This window comes from Xenopus laevis, chromosome 2L (assembly GCF_017654675.1).
Source record: "Xenopus laevis strain J_2021 chromosome 2L, Xenopus_laevis_v10.1, whole genome shotgun sequence".
Classification (NCBI taxonomy): Eukaryota; Metazoa; Chordata; class Amphibia; order Anura; family Pipidae; genus Xenopus; species Xenopus laevis.
The window spans coordinates 5662651-5681368 of NC_054373.1; the positions used below are offsets into that span (position 1 = coordinate 5662651).

The 18718-nt window shown below is 41.7% G+C and overlaps 1 protein-coding gene across 1 annotated transcript in view; it reads right to left on the reverse strand.

The window, feature by feature from the left end:
• Positions 1-3584: 3584 nt before the first annotated feature.
• Positions 3585-18718, reverse strand: part of LOC108707821 (immunoglobulin superfamily member 11) — a 174721-nt gene continuing 159587 nt past the window's right edge. Inside the window, exons 2-7 of the mRNA XM_018245827.2 lie at positions 17762-17925; positions 16311-16518; positions 15042-15197; positions 10669-10791; positions 10041-10188; positions 3585-8048 (exon numbers count right to left, since the gene is read on the reverse strand). Of these exons, the coding sequence (XP_018101316.2) occupies positions 7604-8048; positions 10041-10188; positions 10669-10791; positions 15042-15197; positions 16311-16518; positions 17762-17925 (1244 nt within the window). The 3' untranslated portion in view covers positions 3585-7603. The remainder of the gene's footprint in view (positions 8049-10040; positions 10189-10668; positions 10792-15041; positions 15198-16310; positions 16519-17761; positions 17926-18718) is intronic.

Below are 18718 nucleotides of genomic sequence, written 5' to 3' on the forward strand. Positions count from 1 at the left end.
TATTATACATGGAATTGGCACTGTATTTATCTGCTGTGTGTTCTGGGTATTATACATGGAATTGGCACTGTATTTATCTGCTGTGTGTTCTGGGTATTATACATGGAATTGGCCTGTATTTATCTGCTGTGTGTTCTGGGTATTATACATGGAATTGGCACTGTATTTATCTGCTGTGTGTTCTGGGGTATTATACATGGAATTGGCCTGTATTTATCTGCTGTGTGTTCTGGGTATTATACATGGAATTGGCACTGTATTTATCTGCTGTGTGTTCTGGGGTATTATACATGGAATTGGCTCTGTATTTATCTGCTGTGTGTTCTGGGTATTATACATGGAATTGGCACTGTATTTATCTGCTGTGTGTTCTGGGTATTATACATGGAATTGGCACTGTATTTATCTGCTGTGTGTTCTGGGTATTATACATGGAATTGGCCTGTATTTATCTGCTGTGTGTTCTGGGTATTATACATGGAATTGCACTGTATTTATCTGCTGTTGTTCTGGGGTATTATACATGGAATTGGCACTGTATTTATCTGCTGTGTGTTCTGGGTATATACATGGAATTGCACTGTATTTATCTGCTGTGTGTTCTGGGGTATTATACATGGAATTGGCCTGTATTTATCTGCTGTGTGTTTCTGGGTATTATACATGGAATTGGCACTGTATTTATCTGCTGTGTGTTCTGGGGTATTATACATGGAATTGGCCTGTATTTATCTGCTGTGTGTTCTGGGTATTATACATGGAATTGGCCTGTATTTATCTGCTGTGTGTTCTGGGGTATTATACATGGAATTGGCACTGTATTTATCTGCTGTGTGTTCTGGGTATTATACATGGAATTGGCATTGTATTTATCTGCTGTGTGTTCTGGGGTATTATACATGGAATTGGCACTGTATTTATCTGCTGTGTGTTCTGGGTATTATACATGGAATTGGCACTGTATTTATCTGCTGTGTGTTCTGGGTATTATACATGGAATTGGCCCTGTATTTATCCTGCTGTGTGTTCTGGGGTATTATACATGGAATTGACACTGTATTTATCTGCTGTGTGTTCTGGGGTATTATACATGGAATTGGCCCTGTATTTATCTGATGTGTGTTCTGAGGTATTATACATGGAATTGGCCCTGTATTTATCCTATTATTTATTTTGGGGTACTTTCAATTGAATTGTCATTGTAATTATCCTGTAATTGTTCTGGATGTTATACATGGAATTGGTCCTGGGACACTATGAAGGATTCCATGTAGACTCCCCAAACACAAAACTCATGCCTATAATAAGAGATAAAATTAGCACATATGCCAATGTCAAATCTAAGCTCCTACTGACATCTATCACTTGTAGCAGTCGCACAGTTTGGGAATCTCTGCCTTAATGTATTTCATTCATTTGTATAATCCCCCCCATTACCCCTACAAGGTGCATCATATACAAACATATCGCACCCCCAGCTTTACCCACCAACCTATAAGGAGTTGTGTCGAAATAAAGACAAGGCAGTTTGTTTAAGAATAATATTTATTTATATTACAGAACTGAAAACAGGAAAAGTCCAGGAAACACTTTTCTGTTAGTAGATAGAATTTTTTTGTTTTCGTTTTTTACAAAATGTACAAAATAATCGTATAATCTCCCGAGGTGTCGCCATGCTCTCTACGTGATCATACTCCCTGATTGAAAGGTCTCATGCTTGTACCGTATACACAACTGCACCGTCCCATAACCAGATGGGAACACACAACTTTATTACACGCCGAGAGAGGACCTTGACATAGTGAAATATGACATCGGGGGGTGTTAGACATCAGTCGACCCAGTCTTTCAATACCGTAACCATCGGGATCATCCTACTTTGTCCCCATAAATGTTTTATCAACACAGAAAGTCATATGGGAATCCAGCGGGTTTAGTCTAGGTCTTGTAACCCATAGCAACCAAACCAGTTTACTGGTCAACTATTTGGAAACAAGTATCTGGTTGCCATGGGTTACTAGACCCATCCAAATATTATAACATCCCCCTTTATTAAATTCAAACCAAGAACAATCCATGAATAGAAAGGATTGACATTTGTACCAGCATGAAATCAGAATTCTGATATTTCTGAGGAATAAAATGGCCATTTGCACTGTATATAGGCAGAATTTAGTTATTTGTCTTAATAAAAGGAATCTTATATCTCAACCATTTCTAGATGGAAAGCAATTTAGGTTCAGCCTTTCAGGCTCCATTTCTCTTTGTATTACTTGCCTCCAGCTTTGGTTTTCAGGTTTAACCTGCACCAAATGTCTCCTGTTTTGGTAATTAGGCAGCTACTGTAAGTGCAAGTGGTATAATAATTGCTGGATTTATCTGTTTTTGTTGCACTGATGTTGTGGACACCACATTAATAATATATTTTACCTATATATTTATTATAATCGGATTTCTTAACTGGAACTGGGATGATTGGGCTGTGGTGCTGTACCATTTAGGCTCATGTGTTCCATCCCTTTGTGGTTCTAGGGGTACCCATTTCAGCAAATAAAGACTCACCCCAGATCTCCCCCTAACTGGCCTTCAGACTGGGGCCCCTTAGCCCATAACAAGGTTACAGATATATAGAAACATTGGGGTGTCACCCTGCTATAGTTCCAGGGGTACCCAGGGTACAAATAAGCACTCACCCCAAATCTCCCCCCTAACTGACCTTCAGACTGGGCCCCCTTAGCTCATAACAAGGTTACAGATATATAGAAACATTGGGGTGTCACCCTGCTATAGTTCCAGGGGTACCCAGGGCACAAATAAATACTCACCCCAAATCTCCCCCTAACTGACCTTCAGACTGGGCCCCCTTAGCTCATAACAAGGTTACAGATATATAGAAACATTGGGGTAACAGTCACCCTGCTATAGTTCCAGGGGTACCCAGGGCACAAATAAGCACTCACCCCAAATCTCCCCCCTAACTGACCTTCAGACTGGGCCCCCTTAGCTCATAACAAGGTTACAGATATATAGAAACATTGGGGTGTCACCCTGCTATAGTTCCAGGGGTACCCAGGGCACAAATAAATACTCACCCCAAATCTCCCCCTAACTGACCTTCAGACTGGGCCCCCTTAGCTCATAACAAGGTTACAGATCTATAGAAACATTGGGGTAGCAGTCACCCTGCTATAGTTCCAGGGGTACCCAGGGTACAAATAAGCACTCACCCCAAATCTCCCCCTAACTGACCTTCAGACTGGGCCCCCTTAGCTCATAACAAGGTTACAGATATATAGAAACATTGGGGTGTCACCCTGCTATAGTTCCAGGGGTACCCAGGGCACAAATAAACACTCACCCCAAATCTCCCCCTAACTGACCTTCAGATTGGGCCCCTTAGCTCATAACAAGGTTACAGATATATAGAAACATTGGGGTAACAGTCACCCTGCTATAGTTCCAGGGGTACCCAGGGTACAAATAAACACTCACCCCAAATCTCCCCCTAACTGACCTTCAGACTGGGCCCCCTTAGCTCATAACAAGGTTACAGATATATAGAAACATTGGGGTAACAGTCACTCTGCTATAGTTCCAGGGGTACCCAGGGCACAAATAACCACTCACCCCAAATCTTACCTATTTGACCTTCAGGCTGAGCCACTGAGGACCGTTCTGGATGGCCAAACTTATGATCGGAGGTAAAAAAAAGAAAAGTCACCATAATTACAATAGCAATTAAATCTATTTCTGGGCAACAAATATATTCCGCAACAGTGTTCTAGAAATATCCAGGAGAGCCAATAGACATGTATATCAAATCTTATTCTGTGTGACCTTCAGACTAGGCAACTCACTGTCGGCTTGAGAGCACAGAAGAAGGGTCACGCCACACAGTTTGGGGACCTGTTGGAGAATGGTGAGTCATCTTAAAGGATCACACATATTTCAGTTCCTCTGAGAGCAGAACAAATCCCTGAAACTCTCAAGTTGGAGCTATCTTTATGGGGTACAATGAGGGGTCGCTGCCTCAAGCCACAGATACAATGGAGGCCTGCAGAGGAGACGTTGTTGGTAGAATGGGTGACGTATAACAGAGCAATACAGCAAAAGAAGGGCTAGGTGAAAAAGTTAAGGCAAGTTGGCAACATTATTAAAAGAAAAATGTGGACAAAATTGAGATGGTAGGTCAGAATGGCAATGAGAATGAGTTGAGGCTTGGGTCAAATGCAACAGTAAGACTAGACTTTGTGTTGCAAGAAAGCAACAGAAACACATATCAGTTTTGCCCTATCACCAAGCCCTTCAGGTATTTTAGAAGCCAAAATCTGTTGGATATTTTACTTTAAGATGAGCCGGGTGGTCCCTAGACTGTTAAAACTACTTTTAGCCTGAGGCCCCTCAAAACTATAGTCATGTCTATCTCAAGTAAATAACCACTGCTTGAGCAGAAAAATGATCTTAGGCTCAATACATGGTGGTCTCTGTGTCCTGCAAGAGGGATCAGTGCAACAAATCCAGTTGTGGGACCTCAAAAATCATTAGTAAACAAAATAAGTCTAAACCCATTTTCCCCATAACAATAGATGTATCCATTCATTTAATTGTATGCTACCATGCAAAGTCATATCCGCGGAAGCGCTCCACCCCACGGGTGGCTTTATATTTTAATTGTGAATGCTGGCAAAAGCCTTGCTGCAAATAATTAGCTTCAGTATTCAAGTCATTACAAGAGACAGTAATATGCACCTCTGGTATTATTCAGACATTCTTCTACATAACCAAAATGCATATTTTCTAGGGGGAAGGCAAAATGCAAGAAGGGGGAATGGTACAGTCTCTCAATACACTTTATTCATTGCCAATTATTAATGCATTGCTTTTCGCCATGATGTTCTGGGGACAGCCCCACCTACAGATGGAATGGGATTAACTGAAGCATCTGGCACCAAATGCATCAATATAGCCAAGTCCATCTGTCCTTTTATATGTCTAATTATATATAAAGTAGTCTTTTTTTAGACCCATCTATAAAGCAATAAGGACCATTAGCTTAAATTTACTCCTTAAATGATCTGCTAAGAGTCTAGTTAGTAAGAACTAAGTATTCAGTGATTAATTAATATGTTCTAGCTCTGTGTCGAAAAGCACAGACATCCATAACCCTGAGTGCTCAAGTGGACTTATGGAACAACGGTTACAAAAAAGTTAAGCAGCGCAGGTCTCTGAGGCTTGCGAGAGAGAAGGTCTGCTACAGATCTACCGGCAGGAAGATGTTATTGTGTTGGGAAGATGTAGTAAGTTGCCTAAAAAAAGCCTGTTTTTGAGTGTTAAAAATACTTTAGTCCAAATCCAGGTCACAAGACCACAGCTATAAATAATACCTGCATGAGATGTTGTTGACTTGCCTATACTTACTTTAAGGCAGAGGTCTTCAAAGCTTTTAGGTTCAAGTATCCCTTTGGTATCCACCACTTGGTAAGAACCACCTTCATTTTTAACCTTCACCCCAGTTCTGCTATAGTTCTTGTAGCATGCATGCCAGCAAGCATTCACCTTCAAATGTCAAAAATAAGGGATGGGCCCATCCACTGTTTGAACCCTTTAGCCTTCAGAGTTTAGAGCTTGATGGAAAACAAGCATTCAACTTCAAATTTCAATATAAGGGATGTTTAGCCTCTTATCCATCACAGTTTGGAAATGTCTGCCTTAAATAAGTAGTATGACTAAAGTAACATAATTAAAAAAGTAATATCCATCATCCTTGGCTATTTGTTTTAGAGGAACATCAGCCTGAACTTCCAGGTTTGACTCCCTTCTTCAGTATCTAAAGAAGAGTCATTACTGGCGGCACAGTGGGCTTGACCAAGCCCCAATGTTTCTCTGGTTTCGGGGGAAAAGTGTAATTACCTGTAAATCAGGTTCAGGGATGACATGGAGATATTTATTTTATCTTATTTAAGATTGACAGCCATTGTATGGACAATGGCTCTTCTAATATGAAGGAACTGATGAAAACAGTAATAAGGACATTTGTTTAGATTTTCACCAATGTTATGGCATCATCAAACCATTTCTAATGGAAACTATTTCAAGAATGTTTGGTAAAATGACTGAAAGGATGTTGACAGCCCGTCAAATTCAATGCCACCTGTTTGAAGAATATTGTAGCAGAACATTGATGGTCTTCATCCAAAGATCTCAGTCCTCACAAACGTGAATTCTATGGAGCTAGATATGAAGACAGACCTGCCAGCAATCCCGTTAGTATGGCTTTTTAGAAAAGGAAATGCATAGTCCTTCTGAGTATTTACCAATAGAAAATATTCTTTTGTTTTAGCTTGAGCAAGTTCCCATTGAAAAAATATTTTTTACTTAATGCATGATTTATTGCATCACCAAACTTGTTAGGGAAATTGAACCAAGGCCACATTGCTTGTAAATAGGAGTTTTCCAGTGTTTGATTTCAATATGGGAAGGGTAGGGGGCATCAAGGCAATTTAAATCAAGGATTATAGCTCCATCATCCTCAACTGGGACAAGTGGATGACACCAATTAACTAAAAATAACACTGTAACAAAACCTTACAGGGAGAAGGGGCACATTTATCAAAGAAAAATTGAGAATTATCCTCAAAAACCTCTAAAAAAAAATATTAACCACTGAATTTTGAAACAGCATCTGGACAATTTTTGTACTAATTGTATCTTTCTTATTTGATAAATGTGCCCCATGACATAGAAATGAACACAAGTTGACGAATAAAGAGGTGTGTCTATAGTTGGATTGTAGAATTCCTGACGGTTACAGATTGCCACTTGTTGAATCAAAGACTATAGGAAAAGAAGTGCACTGCTGAGTTTCACTGCACATAATCTATGCACAGGATACCAGCATTAAATGTGTTGGGTGCTGGAGAGAGGTCTCCAAGGCCTCAAGCCCCCTCCCAAACTCTGACTCCCAAGGGGGTTTGGACATTCTCTAAAGCGTATACATCACTGAATAGTGTTGTTGTTTCTAATTAGTTCAGTTCTGCTCATGGTCCACAAATTCTTCCGAAATAGGAACCTGCCTGGCTATGGTTTTTCCCAACAAATGCTGACTGGTGCTCTAGATGGATCTTACTAAAGTGCTGGAGTGAGAAAAAGGGGGCTGACCATGTCCTTATGGTCATAAAGGAACACAATTGAGATAATGCTAGCTGGTGTTCAGTGGGGACTCCATAGCACCATCATTATCTACCAAGAAAACAAGTATATTTCTAATCAAGGCAGGTGGTACAAAAGTAAAGCCAATAATGAGTCAGTGTGTGTTGACTTGGGAAGGAGCAAGGGAGGCACATAAGCTATTCTGCACTGGAAGCCCTTATGGCTGTGCTTGGCACTGCAAGGATGAATTCTAATCTCTGCAAAACAGTCCACATTCCCCTGGTTAATCCATGTCCCAGGGATTTTTTGTCATCTCTCTGGTGAGCAAAAGACTGGTCCATTCCAGCACTTATAACTAACCATCTGGATGAAAAGACAGAAGAGCAAGGATGGTTTCTAACATCCCACATGCTAACCATGCTCTCTTCATCACTAGAGAATGTTCCACACCCTCCTATACCAAGGAGCCGGCTCTGCTTTGTGCTGGAACCATCACTGGCACGCCGCCTATTCTCTCCAGTGTGGCCTGGCTCACTGCGTAAGACCTAGTTTGGGACGGCTTGGCTTTTCTGCCTACTGTGCCGTTGCTCCTAGATCCAGTCTTGGGAGAAGGGGCAGTGTTTGCTGTCACCACCAATGTCTTTGGGGGACCAGGGGGTGGTTGTCCACCATTAGCGTACGCTAACCGAATTGGGCCAGTGACCGAGCGAGAAGTTGACTGACGGCAGCCGTTGCAGTTGTAATGAACGTAAGAGCCAGTGGAGTAATTGGACTTAGTGCTGTTCCAGTAGTTCCCATTGTAAGTATTGGTAGAGGTGAGGGTGTCCTGCTCAGAAAAGGAGGCATCAGGGTGATAGACTTTGGTAGTTGATGAGCACTTTGGAGGGAGATCGTCCTCTCTAAAAAAAGAAACATAACGACTTTTGTACGTCTACTGCAAATAAACATTTTTTAATAAAATCCTTTCTTGTGATGTATTTTTTTTTATTCCTAATATACTGGTATGGTTATAATAGTTCATAACATCAAATTAATAGAGAATTATAACCTAATAATGTAGTAGGGTCATAAATACTCTTTAAAGTACATCCCTTATAATACAGTTCCCTGTATAACTCAGCCTGCAGCCTTGTGCCTTTTTATGGTCACAGAACAACCCCTCAGTGACTTCTAATATCCTTATCATTTACAGTAGGGGGTACATTATCCCTTATAATACATAAGTGATACTCAGAGTTCCCTGTATAACTCAGCCTGCAGCCTTGTGCCTTTATATGGTCACAGAACAACCCCTCAGTGACTTCTAATATCCTTATCATTTACAGTAGGGGGTACATTATCCCTTATAATACATGAGTGAGACTCAGAGTTCCCTGTATAACTCAGCCTGCAGCCTTGTGCCTTTATATGGTCACAGAACAACCCCTCAGTGACTTCTAATATCCTTATCATTTACAGTAGGGGGTACATTATCCCTTATAATACATGAGTGATACTCAGAGTTCCCTGTATAACTCAGCCTGCAGCCTTGTGCCTTTATATGGTCAAAGAACAACCCCTCAGTGACTTCTAATATCCTTATTATTTACAGTAGGGGGTACATTATCCCTTATAATACATGAGTGATACTCAGAGTTCCCTGTATAACTCAGCCTACAGCCTTGTGCCTTTATATGGTCACAGAACCCCTCAGTGACTTCTAATATCCTTATCATTTACAGTAGGGGGTAAATTATCCCTTATAATACATGAGTGATACTCAGAGTTCCCTGTATAACTCAGCCTGCAGCCTTGTGCCTTTATATGGTCACAGAACAACCCCTCAGTGACTTCTAATATCCTTATCATTTACAGTAGGGGGTACATTATCCCTTATAATACATGAGTGATACTCAGAGTTCCCTGTATAACTCAGCCTGCAGCCTTGTGCCTTTTTATGGTCACAGAACAACCCCTCAGTGACTTCTAATTAGTGATGCACCGAATCCAGGATTCGGTTCGGAATTCTGCCTTTTTCAGCAGGATTCGGATTCTGCCGAATCCTTCTGCCCGGTCGAACCGAACCCGAATTTGCATATGCAAATGAGGGGTGGAAGGGAAATGTTTTCCCCTTCCCACCCCTAATTTGCATGTGCAAATTAGGATTTGGATTCGGTTCAGGATTCGTCAGAATCCTTTGCGGAGGATTCGGGGGTTCGGCTGAATCCAAAATAGTGGATTCGGTGCATCCCTACTTCTAATATCCTTATCATTTACAGTAGGGGTACATTACCCTTATATTACATGAGTGATACTCAGAGTTCCCTGTATAACTCAGCCTGCAGCCTTGTGTCTTTATATGGTCACAGAACAACCCCTCAGTGACTTCTAATATCCTTATCATTTACAGTAGGGGGTACATTATCCCTTATAATACATGAGTGATACTCAGAGTTCCCTGTATAACTCAGCCTGCAGCCTTGTGCCTTTATATGGTCACAGAACAACCCCTCAGTGACTTCTAATATCCTTATCATTTACAGTAGGGGGTACATTATCCCTTATAATACATGAGTGATACTCAGAGTTCCCTGTATAACTCAACCTGCAGCCTTGTGCCTTTATATGGTCACAGAACAACCCCTCAGTGACTTCTAATATCCTTATCATTTACAGTAGGGGGTACATTATCCCTTAATACATGAGTGATACTTCCCTGAATTTGTAGTGCACCATAGCGGTTGGCAAATATATTTATAGGAAATGTTTGGTAGTAGTAACCACAAGGAGCAACAACAAGTACAATTTTACACCCGATTTCGAAAATGTTACTAAAATGGAAGATGGGATATTTGGGTTTCTCATTTAGGCTATGCAAAGAAAAATACTGTATGTAGTAAATGAGCAGTTACCTAATTTCATTGGGTATCTCTTCCTCCTCCTCCTTGTGCTTGTTCCTCCAGTAGAATAAGCCCACAGCCATGACGACTATACAGAGGATTAGAACCAGTACTCCTGCAGCTATTGCCCCAGCAATGAGGCTCACACTTTGGTGCTTAGCTATGGAAACAAGAGAACATTCCATATACCAAATGGTTTCATGATCAGATATAGACATGGCCATGTAAGTGGATAAAAATGGAAAGTTGGGGCCCACAGGTTGAGTTTGGCAAAACAAACTTTAGAAACAAGCAAATGTTTAGGGCATATGTTATAAGTGACTCTATCTCCTAGTCCTAGTGAATAGAGTAGAGGACTAAATGTCTAGATCATTCAGGAACATCTGAAACAATTATTCTTTTCATCTTCATTTACTCATTGGAAGTGTTGGACGAAGAGTCCATGGAGGAACAAATGCTCTGGCTATTGTATCCTCAACCATTTAGACTGTTCTTTTGTCTACTTTCAACAATCACACTATGCGGATATGAAAATGAAGACGAACCCCTCTTATGAAGCCAAGTTATGTTAACTAAGATTATAATTCAACATCTGTAATGGGAATTCAGAGTTACACCTTGAATCTTGAGCAAAACTTACGTGCCACAATCTGCAGGTCAATGAGACAAGTGCTTGCCCCCATCAGATTGGATGACACACACTGGTACCGCCCAGACGATGCAGTGCTTATGTTTTTCAGCAAAACCGTCCCTTGAAATTGGTCTGTGAGTGACAAAACACAGTTTTAATTAGAAGAACCACAAAAGACCAACGAGCAGAAGATGGGTGGGGACCACCAGTTCCTTTCTATTAGGAAACCAGCCCATATTCCAAAGCTTGGTGTTTATTGGTGGATTTATGGGGACGTTTCTTTGACCATGTCAATGTACAGCAGAAGATAGTTGTAGACATATAGAAGACACTTAGTAAGGACATGAGTTTGGTCACCTTGGTTGACACTTATCCTTGAGATGGAGTTATTTCCAAGTTCAGTTAGTGGAGCGAGTTGCAGATAAAGTAACTGGGGGGTTGGTTAGGAAAGCTGGTAATGGGTTGGGTGCAGGCCCGTCTGATTAGATGCACATGTTCTTCCCCTTTAGTCTGTAACCTTTATAATAAAGGACACTATTGTGTATCTCTAATTCAACACTGAATCTCATGTGCTCACATTAGTGTCAGTATATTAGATATTTATGATCTGGGAATACATAATATGGGATTGTATGATACAACGAGCGAGTGCAATTCCCTATACAAATCCCAGGTGGCAGATTGTGAGCTCTAACACGGAAAGGCTCTCTCGCTCCGACGCTGAGATGAATTCTCCCCACAAATAAAAGCACGGAAAATCCATCAAGACTGAGACATTAGACAGTACCCCCAGGCTTCTGTTTCATTAAATTACATGTTGAAGGTGTCATACAAGGGAAAATAAACATTTTTCATGCGGAAAAGCAGCTGCAGCCACTAAACCTATCAATTAATTGCTCGACTGTATTATTGGCTGCTCTGGGTTTCCAAGAAAGAAAGAAAACCGAGGCGGCAGCAGCAGAGGCAGAGTTAATTCACATTTCAATTAGACACTTTGGCACTTACTTTATATCTGACATGGGGGATTTGCTTTAGAATTACTGGAAATGCATTGTGCAGGGCTGTGCTGAGATCTCTGTACCCCCACATTAGGTGTATCTCCCCAACATTCCCCTCTATATAGGGACTTATGGGAAATGTACTGAGATCTCTGTACCCCCATATTAGGTGTATCCCCCCCAACATTCCCCTTTATATAGGGACTTATTGGAACTCTACTGAGATCTCTGTACCCCCTACATTATGTGTATCCCCCCAACATTCCCCTTTATATAGGGACTTATGGGAAATCTACTGAGATCTCTGTACCCCCACATTATGTGTATCCCCCCAACATTCCTCTTTTTATAGGGACTTATGGGAAATGTACTGAGATCTCTGTACCCCCCACATTATGTGTATCCCCCAACATTCCCCTTTATATAGGGACTTATGGGAAATGTACTGAGATCTCTGTACCCCCCACATGTGTATCCCCCCAACATTCCTCTTTATATAGGGACTTAATGGAAATATACTGAAATCTCTGTTCCCCCACATTATGTGTATCCCCCCAACTTTTCTCTTTATATAGGGACTTATGGGAAATGTACTGAGATCTCTGTACCCCCACATTATGTGCATCCCCCCAACATTCCCCTTTATATAGGGACTTATGGGAAATGTACTGAGATCTCTGTACCCCCACATTATGTGTATCCCCCCAACATTCCTCTTTATATAGGGACTTATGGGAAATGTACTGAGATCTCTGTACCCCCACATTATGTGTATCCCGCCAACATTAGTCTTTATATAGGGACTTATGGGAAATGTACTGAGATCTCTGTTCCCCCACATTATGTGTATCCCCCCAACATTCCTCTTTATATAGGGACTTATGGGAAATGCACTGAGATCTCTGTACCCCTACATTATGTGTATCCCCCCAACATTCCCCTTTATATAGGGACTTATGGGAAATGCACTGAGATCTCTGTACCCCCACATTATGTGTATCCCCCCAACATTCCCCTTTATATAGGGACTTATGGGAAATGTACTGAGATCTCTGTACCCCCACATTATGTGTATCCCCCCAACATTCCTCTTTATATAGGGACTTATGGGAAATGTACTGAGATCTCTGTACCCCCACATTATGTGTATCCCGCCAACATAAGTCTTTATATAGGGACTTATGGGAAATGTACTGAGATCTCTGTACCCCCACATTATGTGTATCCCCCCAACATTCCTCTTTATATAGGGACTTATGGGAAATGCTCTGAGATCTCTGTACCCCTACATTATGTGTATCCCCCCAACATTCCCCTTTATATAGGGACTTATGGGAAATGCACTGAGATCTCTGTACCCCCACATTATGTGTATCCCCCCAACATTCCCCTCTATATTGGAACTTATGTAAAAACACAGTGCAGGGCTGAGATGTCTATAATCAAATAACCTGAGCCCATTGAGAGTCCCTTGGTAGGAGCCACTGTGCAGGTAATAACATTAAATGATACATTGTTCCAGTGATTGCTGCTAATAAGCTGTAGTAGAAATAATAAATACACCATGTAACGTGTCAGCTACTTATTAGCAGGTTAGTGCTCATGTTCAGGTGCCGCACCATGTGACTACGAGACGCACATCGTCTGGATTCGCTCTGTGACCCCCTTGACTGTTTGCTAAACCAGATATAAATCCCAATGATACAGGGCCCAGTACAAAAGGAGATATTTCATATTCCTCTGTCTTCTCTAACGGGATTTCTCTCATCGTGAATCATAACAATGTAAAACATTAGTAAGATTTATTATACGCTCAGTGCCGTTAATTTTACGCTCCGCGAGTTACATCTCCGTCAGCGGCTTCCACGCAAAGGCTCCACTCGGCGTATATGAATGAAGAATTCAGGAGGAGAATAAAACAATTGTTTGACAACAACAACGGCAGAGAAAGATGCAAAAAGAAGCCCCCCAGTGAGAGAAATGAAGCAGCAACAGGGGCCACGCCCAAGGGATGAAAGGGTCTGTAATAATCAGCTCAGGTTCATTTTAAAGGATAAGTAAACCATTAAAATAAATGAATGTAAAATTGATGAGGAGGCTATTCTAAGCACTTTTGTCATTTACATTCATTATTTATTTTCTTTTAATTCCAAGATATTAAGGGATACATGTGCTGTTAATATGAATGAATTGTGTTACAACAGCGCCACCTGCTGGTCATTTTCCCACCAGTCTGACCAGCAAGTAGTCAAGGAAGTTGTCAGGAGAAAGAAAGAGGCTGATGTTCTTCTGCTTAGGAATAAAATTAGAAACCTTTCTCACATCTTTCCTAAGCAGAAGAACATCAGATCAGCCTCTTTCTTTCTTCTGACAACTTCCTTAAATAGTGGGGTTGTTCACGCTAGAGAAGAGGTGCTTAAGGGGTGATATAATGACTATGTAGAAATATAATAATCTCTATAATGCTTTAATTACCAGTACAGGGTAGTAGTGATAGCTGAATTACTCCCGTTTCGATTCGCTGAAAAATCTGTGAATTTCCCACAAAACGGCGGAAAATTAGCAAAATTTTGACGCCCACGCAAATTTTGCTGGCCGCGTCGGTGTTGAAGTCAAAGGGAGTCCGAATAGTGTTTTCGTGCAATGATTTTGCCGTGATTGACTTTTCCGACGCGCATCCACATTTTTTTTGACACTGCCAAATTTTGGACGGAGAATTTTTGCGGCAGTTTTCGCAAATTTAGCCGGCAGCGAAATGTGGAGATTCGCAGAGAATTCGTGCCTGAAGAATTTATTCGCCCATCAATAACCAGTAGATCTTTCCAGCTGACACGAAGTCACCCATTCTCATTGCAAGAAAAGAGGTTCCATCTAAAAATTCGGAAGGGCTTTTCTTTACAGTGAGAGCTATGAAGATAGCTCATAGTATAAGTTGATGCAGTGACTGGTCCGATTGCCATTTTGGAGTCAGGAAGAATTTTTTTTCTCCCTCTGAGGCAAATTGGAGAGACTTCAAATGGGTTTTTTTGGCTTCCTCTGGATCAACTGGCAGTTAGGCAGGTTAAAAAAAGTTAAAAGGTTGAACTTGATGGACGTGTGTCTTTTTTCAACCTAACTTACTATGTTATTAAGTTACTTGCTGGTCAGACTGGTGGGAAACTGACCAGCAGGTGGCGCTGTTCTGACAAAATTCATTCATATTAACAGTACATGTATCCCTTAATATCTTGGAATCAAAAGAAAATAAATAAATAATGAATTTACAAAAGTGCTTAGAATAGCCCCCTCGTCAATTTTACATTCACTTAATTTAGATGTTTACTTATCCTTTAGGAAATGAGTGAAACTGTTGAAATGATATAAAAGCAGCACGTTTGTACTTACCTTGCGCTACTAAAGCTGGGAGGCCATGGGTGTTGTCAAGTTTCTCCCAGAGGTACGTGGGTCGGGGGATTCCTTCCTCTGAGCTGCACGCCAATGTGATGTCACTGCCGATATCCAGGGAACCCTGAATGCTGCAACGTGGGTCCGAAGGAGGCACTGCAAAAGGAGGAACATACATATAGGTTTCCATATCATTACCTGCAGTAATGTTCCCCTCTACGGCCAATCAGGAAAGGGAAAATTTACCAGCTCCACCCAGACTCCCCAATCCTTATTACTGAGCCCCTCCCCAACAACAAGTCCCTTCCGAGCAATGGCCGTGGTTTTGACATCAAAATCAAGTTATAAATCCATCAAAATGTTTACGGCTTCTCAACAAATGCAAAGTTTTTTTATCTAATTTAATTAAAATATTGTATGACTTTTTCGCCAAGGTCAAAACCTATTTTAATGATCTTATTTAGTAATCCAGGCCTTTCCCTCTTCCCCCCACCAAATCTCCTGGTTCAACCAGGTAAACCCCATTCATCAACCAAAAGGAAATATTTGATGCAATCCAAGTCTAAGAAAAACCCACGCAATCTTTAACTTATTTCCCCACATCGTTTCACTAAGGATGAAATGCTCGAAAATGATGATGATTTAGGGAAATTTGATTTTGTATTGGCAGTTGATATTAGATAAATCTGCCCAACTTTCTTTACAAGTTAAAAAAAAAAGTAGAACTTCCCAAACATGGTCAAGTCAAGCTGCATGGTTGCCAGACATAAAATTAGGGAAATTTGATATTTTTGAGGGTGTTAAAAGCGAAACAAGGACATTTTTTTCTCAATTACGGATAAATCTATCTAAAAACTATCTTCTCAAATTGAAAAAAAAAATGCAAACCTTCCACATTGTGGTCAACTCAAGCAGCCGAGCTGCAATCCAGGTACTGAGACATAAAATTAGGGATGTTTCATTTTTGTGTTGGCAATTGAAATATTCTTCACTGCTGATAAGAAGTGGAAAAGGGGATTTTTCTCTTAATCTTTGAACAATTCTTCCCAAGTGTCTTATCAAAAAGAACTTCCCAAACAAGATGACCTTAAGCCACACTGTGAAAGACATGAATGGACTGACTACAAAGGCTAGAAGTGAATCTCACACCCCCGGGTCTTTGTTGTGATTACTTATGGAGCATCTGCATGTTCCCCCCCATGTCGGGTGAGTTTGCTCCAAAAACATTAGTAAGCTCATATTAATGCCCCATGGTGCTTCTTCACTCACCTAAAACAGTAAATCCAACAACGCCAATATTCCGGATTGCCCTGTCCGGAAGGTTATTGACCATGCACTGGTAGGTTCCTGTATCAGACAACTGGGTGTTGTTGATGTAGATGGAGGCATTGGTGTTTGGCATGGTGTGCATAAACCCCACTCGCCCATGGAACTGGGCAGCGTTAGTAAATACTTGTCCTCCCTGATAGATAATAATCTGGAAAAAAAGACATAGAGGTTGTACTGATAGTTTGCATTAGAAAAAGTTTACAAGGGGAGGGGCATGGATTCTGTAACTCAAGCAGTGGGTGGGACTACAACACTCTGATGACAGTTCATAGGGGAGGGGCAGTGATTCTGTGACTCAAGCAGTGGGTGGGACTACAACACTCTGATTACAGTTTATAGAGGGAGTGGACAATGAGTCTGTGACTCAAGCAGTGGGTGGGACTATAACACTCTGATGACAATTTATAGAGGGAGGGCAGTGAGTCTGTGACTCAAGCAGTGGGTGGGATTATAACACTCTGATGACAACTTATAGAGGGAGGGCAGTGAGTCTGTGACTCAAGCAGTGGGTGGGATTATAACACTCTGATGACAACTTATAGAGGGAGGGAACAGTGAGTCTGTGACTCAAGCAGTGGGTGGGACTATAACACTCTGATGACAGCTTATAGGGGGAAGTCAGTGAGTCTGTTACTTAAGCAGTTGGTGGGACTATAACACTCTGATGAAAATTTATAGAGGGAGGGCAGTGAGTCTCTGACTCAAGCAGTGGGTGGGACTATAACACTCTGATGGCAGCTTATAGAGGGAGGGACCAGTGAGTCTGTGACTTAAGCAGTGTGTGGGACTAGAACACTCTGATGACAGTTTATGGGGGAAGGGCAGTGAGTCTGTAACTCAATCAGTGGGTGGGGCTAGAACACTCTGATGACAGCCTATAGAGGGAGGGGGCAGTGAGTCTGTGACTCAATCAGTGGGTGTGGCTAGAACACTCTGATGACAGCTTATAGGGGAGGGGCAGTGAGTCTGTGACTTGAGGAGTGGGTGGGGCTAGAACACTCTGATGACAGTGTACAGGGGAGGGGCAGGAAGTCTGTGACTTGAGGAGTGGGTGGGGCTTGAAAACTCTGATGACAGTGTACAGGGGAGGGGCAGGAAGTCTGTGACCCAAGCTGTGGGTGGAACTATAAAGCTGGAGGAGGAGTCTGTAACACAAGTAATCGGTGAGAGTAAGCCCCCATACACGGGCCAATAAATGCTGCCGACAGACCGAGTGAGTTAGGCTATCCGATGGGCTTCCCTGATCGATATCTGGCCGAAAGACGATGGCCTTTAATTCAATGGCATAGTAATTATGGTTCACTAAATGTGATAATCCATGATGTTTTGCATTACAGTTGATTGCAGTAACAGACGTGAGCTTGGGAGCTTGGTTCAGGGGTTCCTCCTACCTGCTCAGGTTGGTTGGCGTTGGAGAGCGGAGTCACCGTCCAGATGATGTTGAGGTTGGTGAGGGCTGCGCTCGTGGTAAAGGAGCAGAAAAGAGCCGCCGACTGACCCCTCGCTACCTGAATGTTCTCTTTTTCCATGATCACCTGCAGCGCCGTCGCTAAACCTGCCGACCAATAGGAAAAGCAGAATTTACTTTCAACCTTTTGCACAAATTTCTGGTTCTTCATCCTCATCAGTCCCGAACCTATTGATCTCCACACACACTCCCCTTTGTCATCTCACCGTATTTCACAACACATATCTTTTTGGACATCAAAATCATAACATTTTCCGTATAAGAAGCACAGTTAGTGACTTTACTAACAATTTGTGTCCCTTTAATGCCATTTAGAGAGGCAGAAATATTCTAAGGAACTTTGAAGTGTGATCCTATCTTTTTAATTCCCCAGAGTGAATGTGGGAGGAGGAAGAAGCAACTTTCCCAATTACACCACATTCAATACCCTCCCTATATAATGAACTCCTCCTTAACTGTAAACCCAAAACACAGACATAAACATTTCTGGTAACTGTCATATGTGATCCTACCTTTTTGGTTCCTCAGAATAATTGTGGGAGAAGTAGGAAGTTCATCAAGTAATCTTTCCCAATTACACCCTCTCCCCTTTCCTTAGGGTAAGATCACATTGGGCGATTTGGGGAGATTTAGTCGCCTGGCGACTAATCGACTTGTCTTTGCATCGACCAATCTCCCCAAATGCCTTACCTCTGTCTTGCGCCGGCTAAAATGAAAAATCGCCTGCGGCATGGCACACGCGTTGCTTCGTATTCTGAAATCGTCCAAAGTTTCCTGCAACTTCGGGCGACTTCGGAATACGAATCGACGCGTGTGCCATGCCGCAGGCGATTTTTCATTTTAGCCAGCGCAAGACAGAGGTAAGGCATTTGGGGAGATT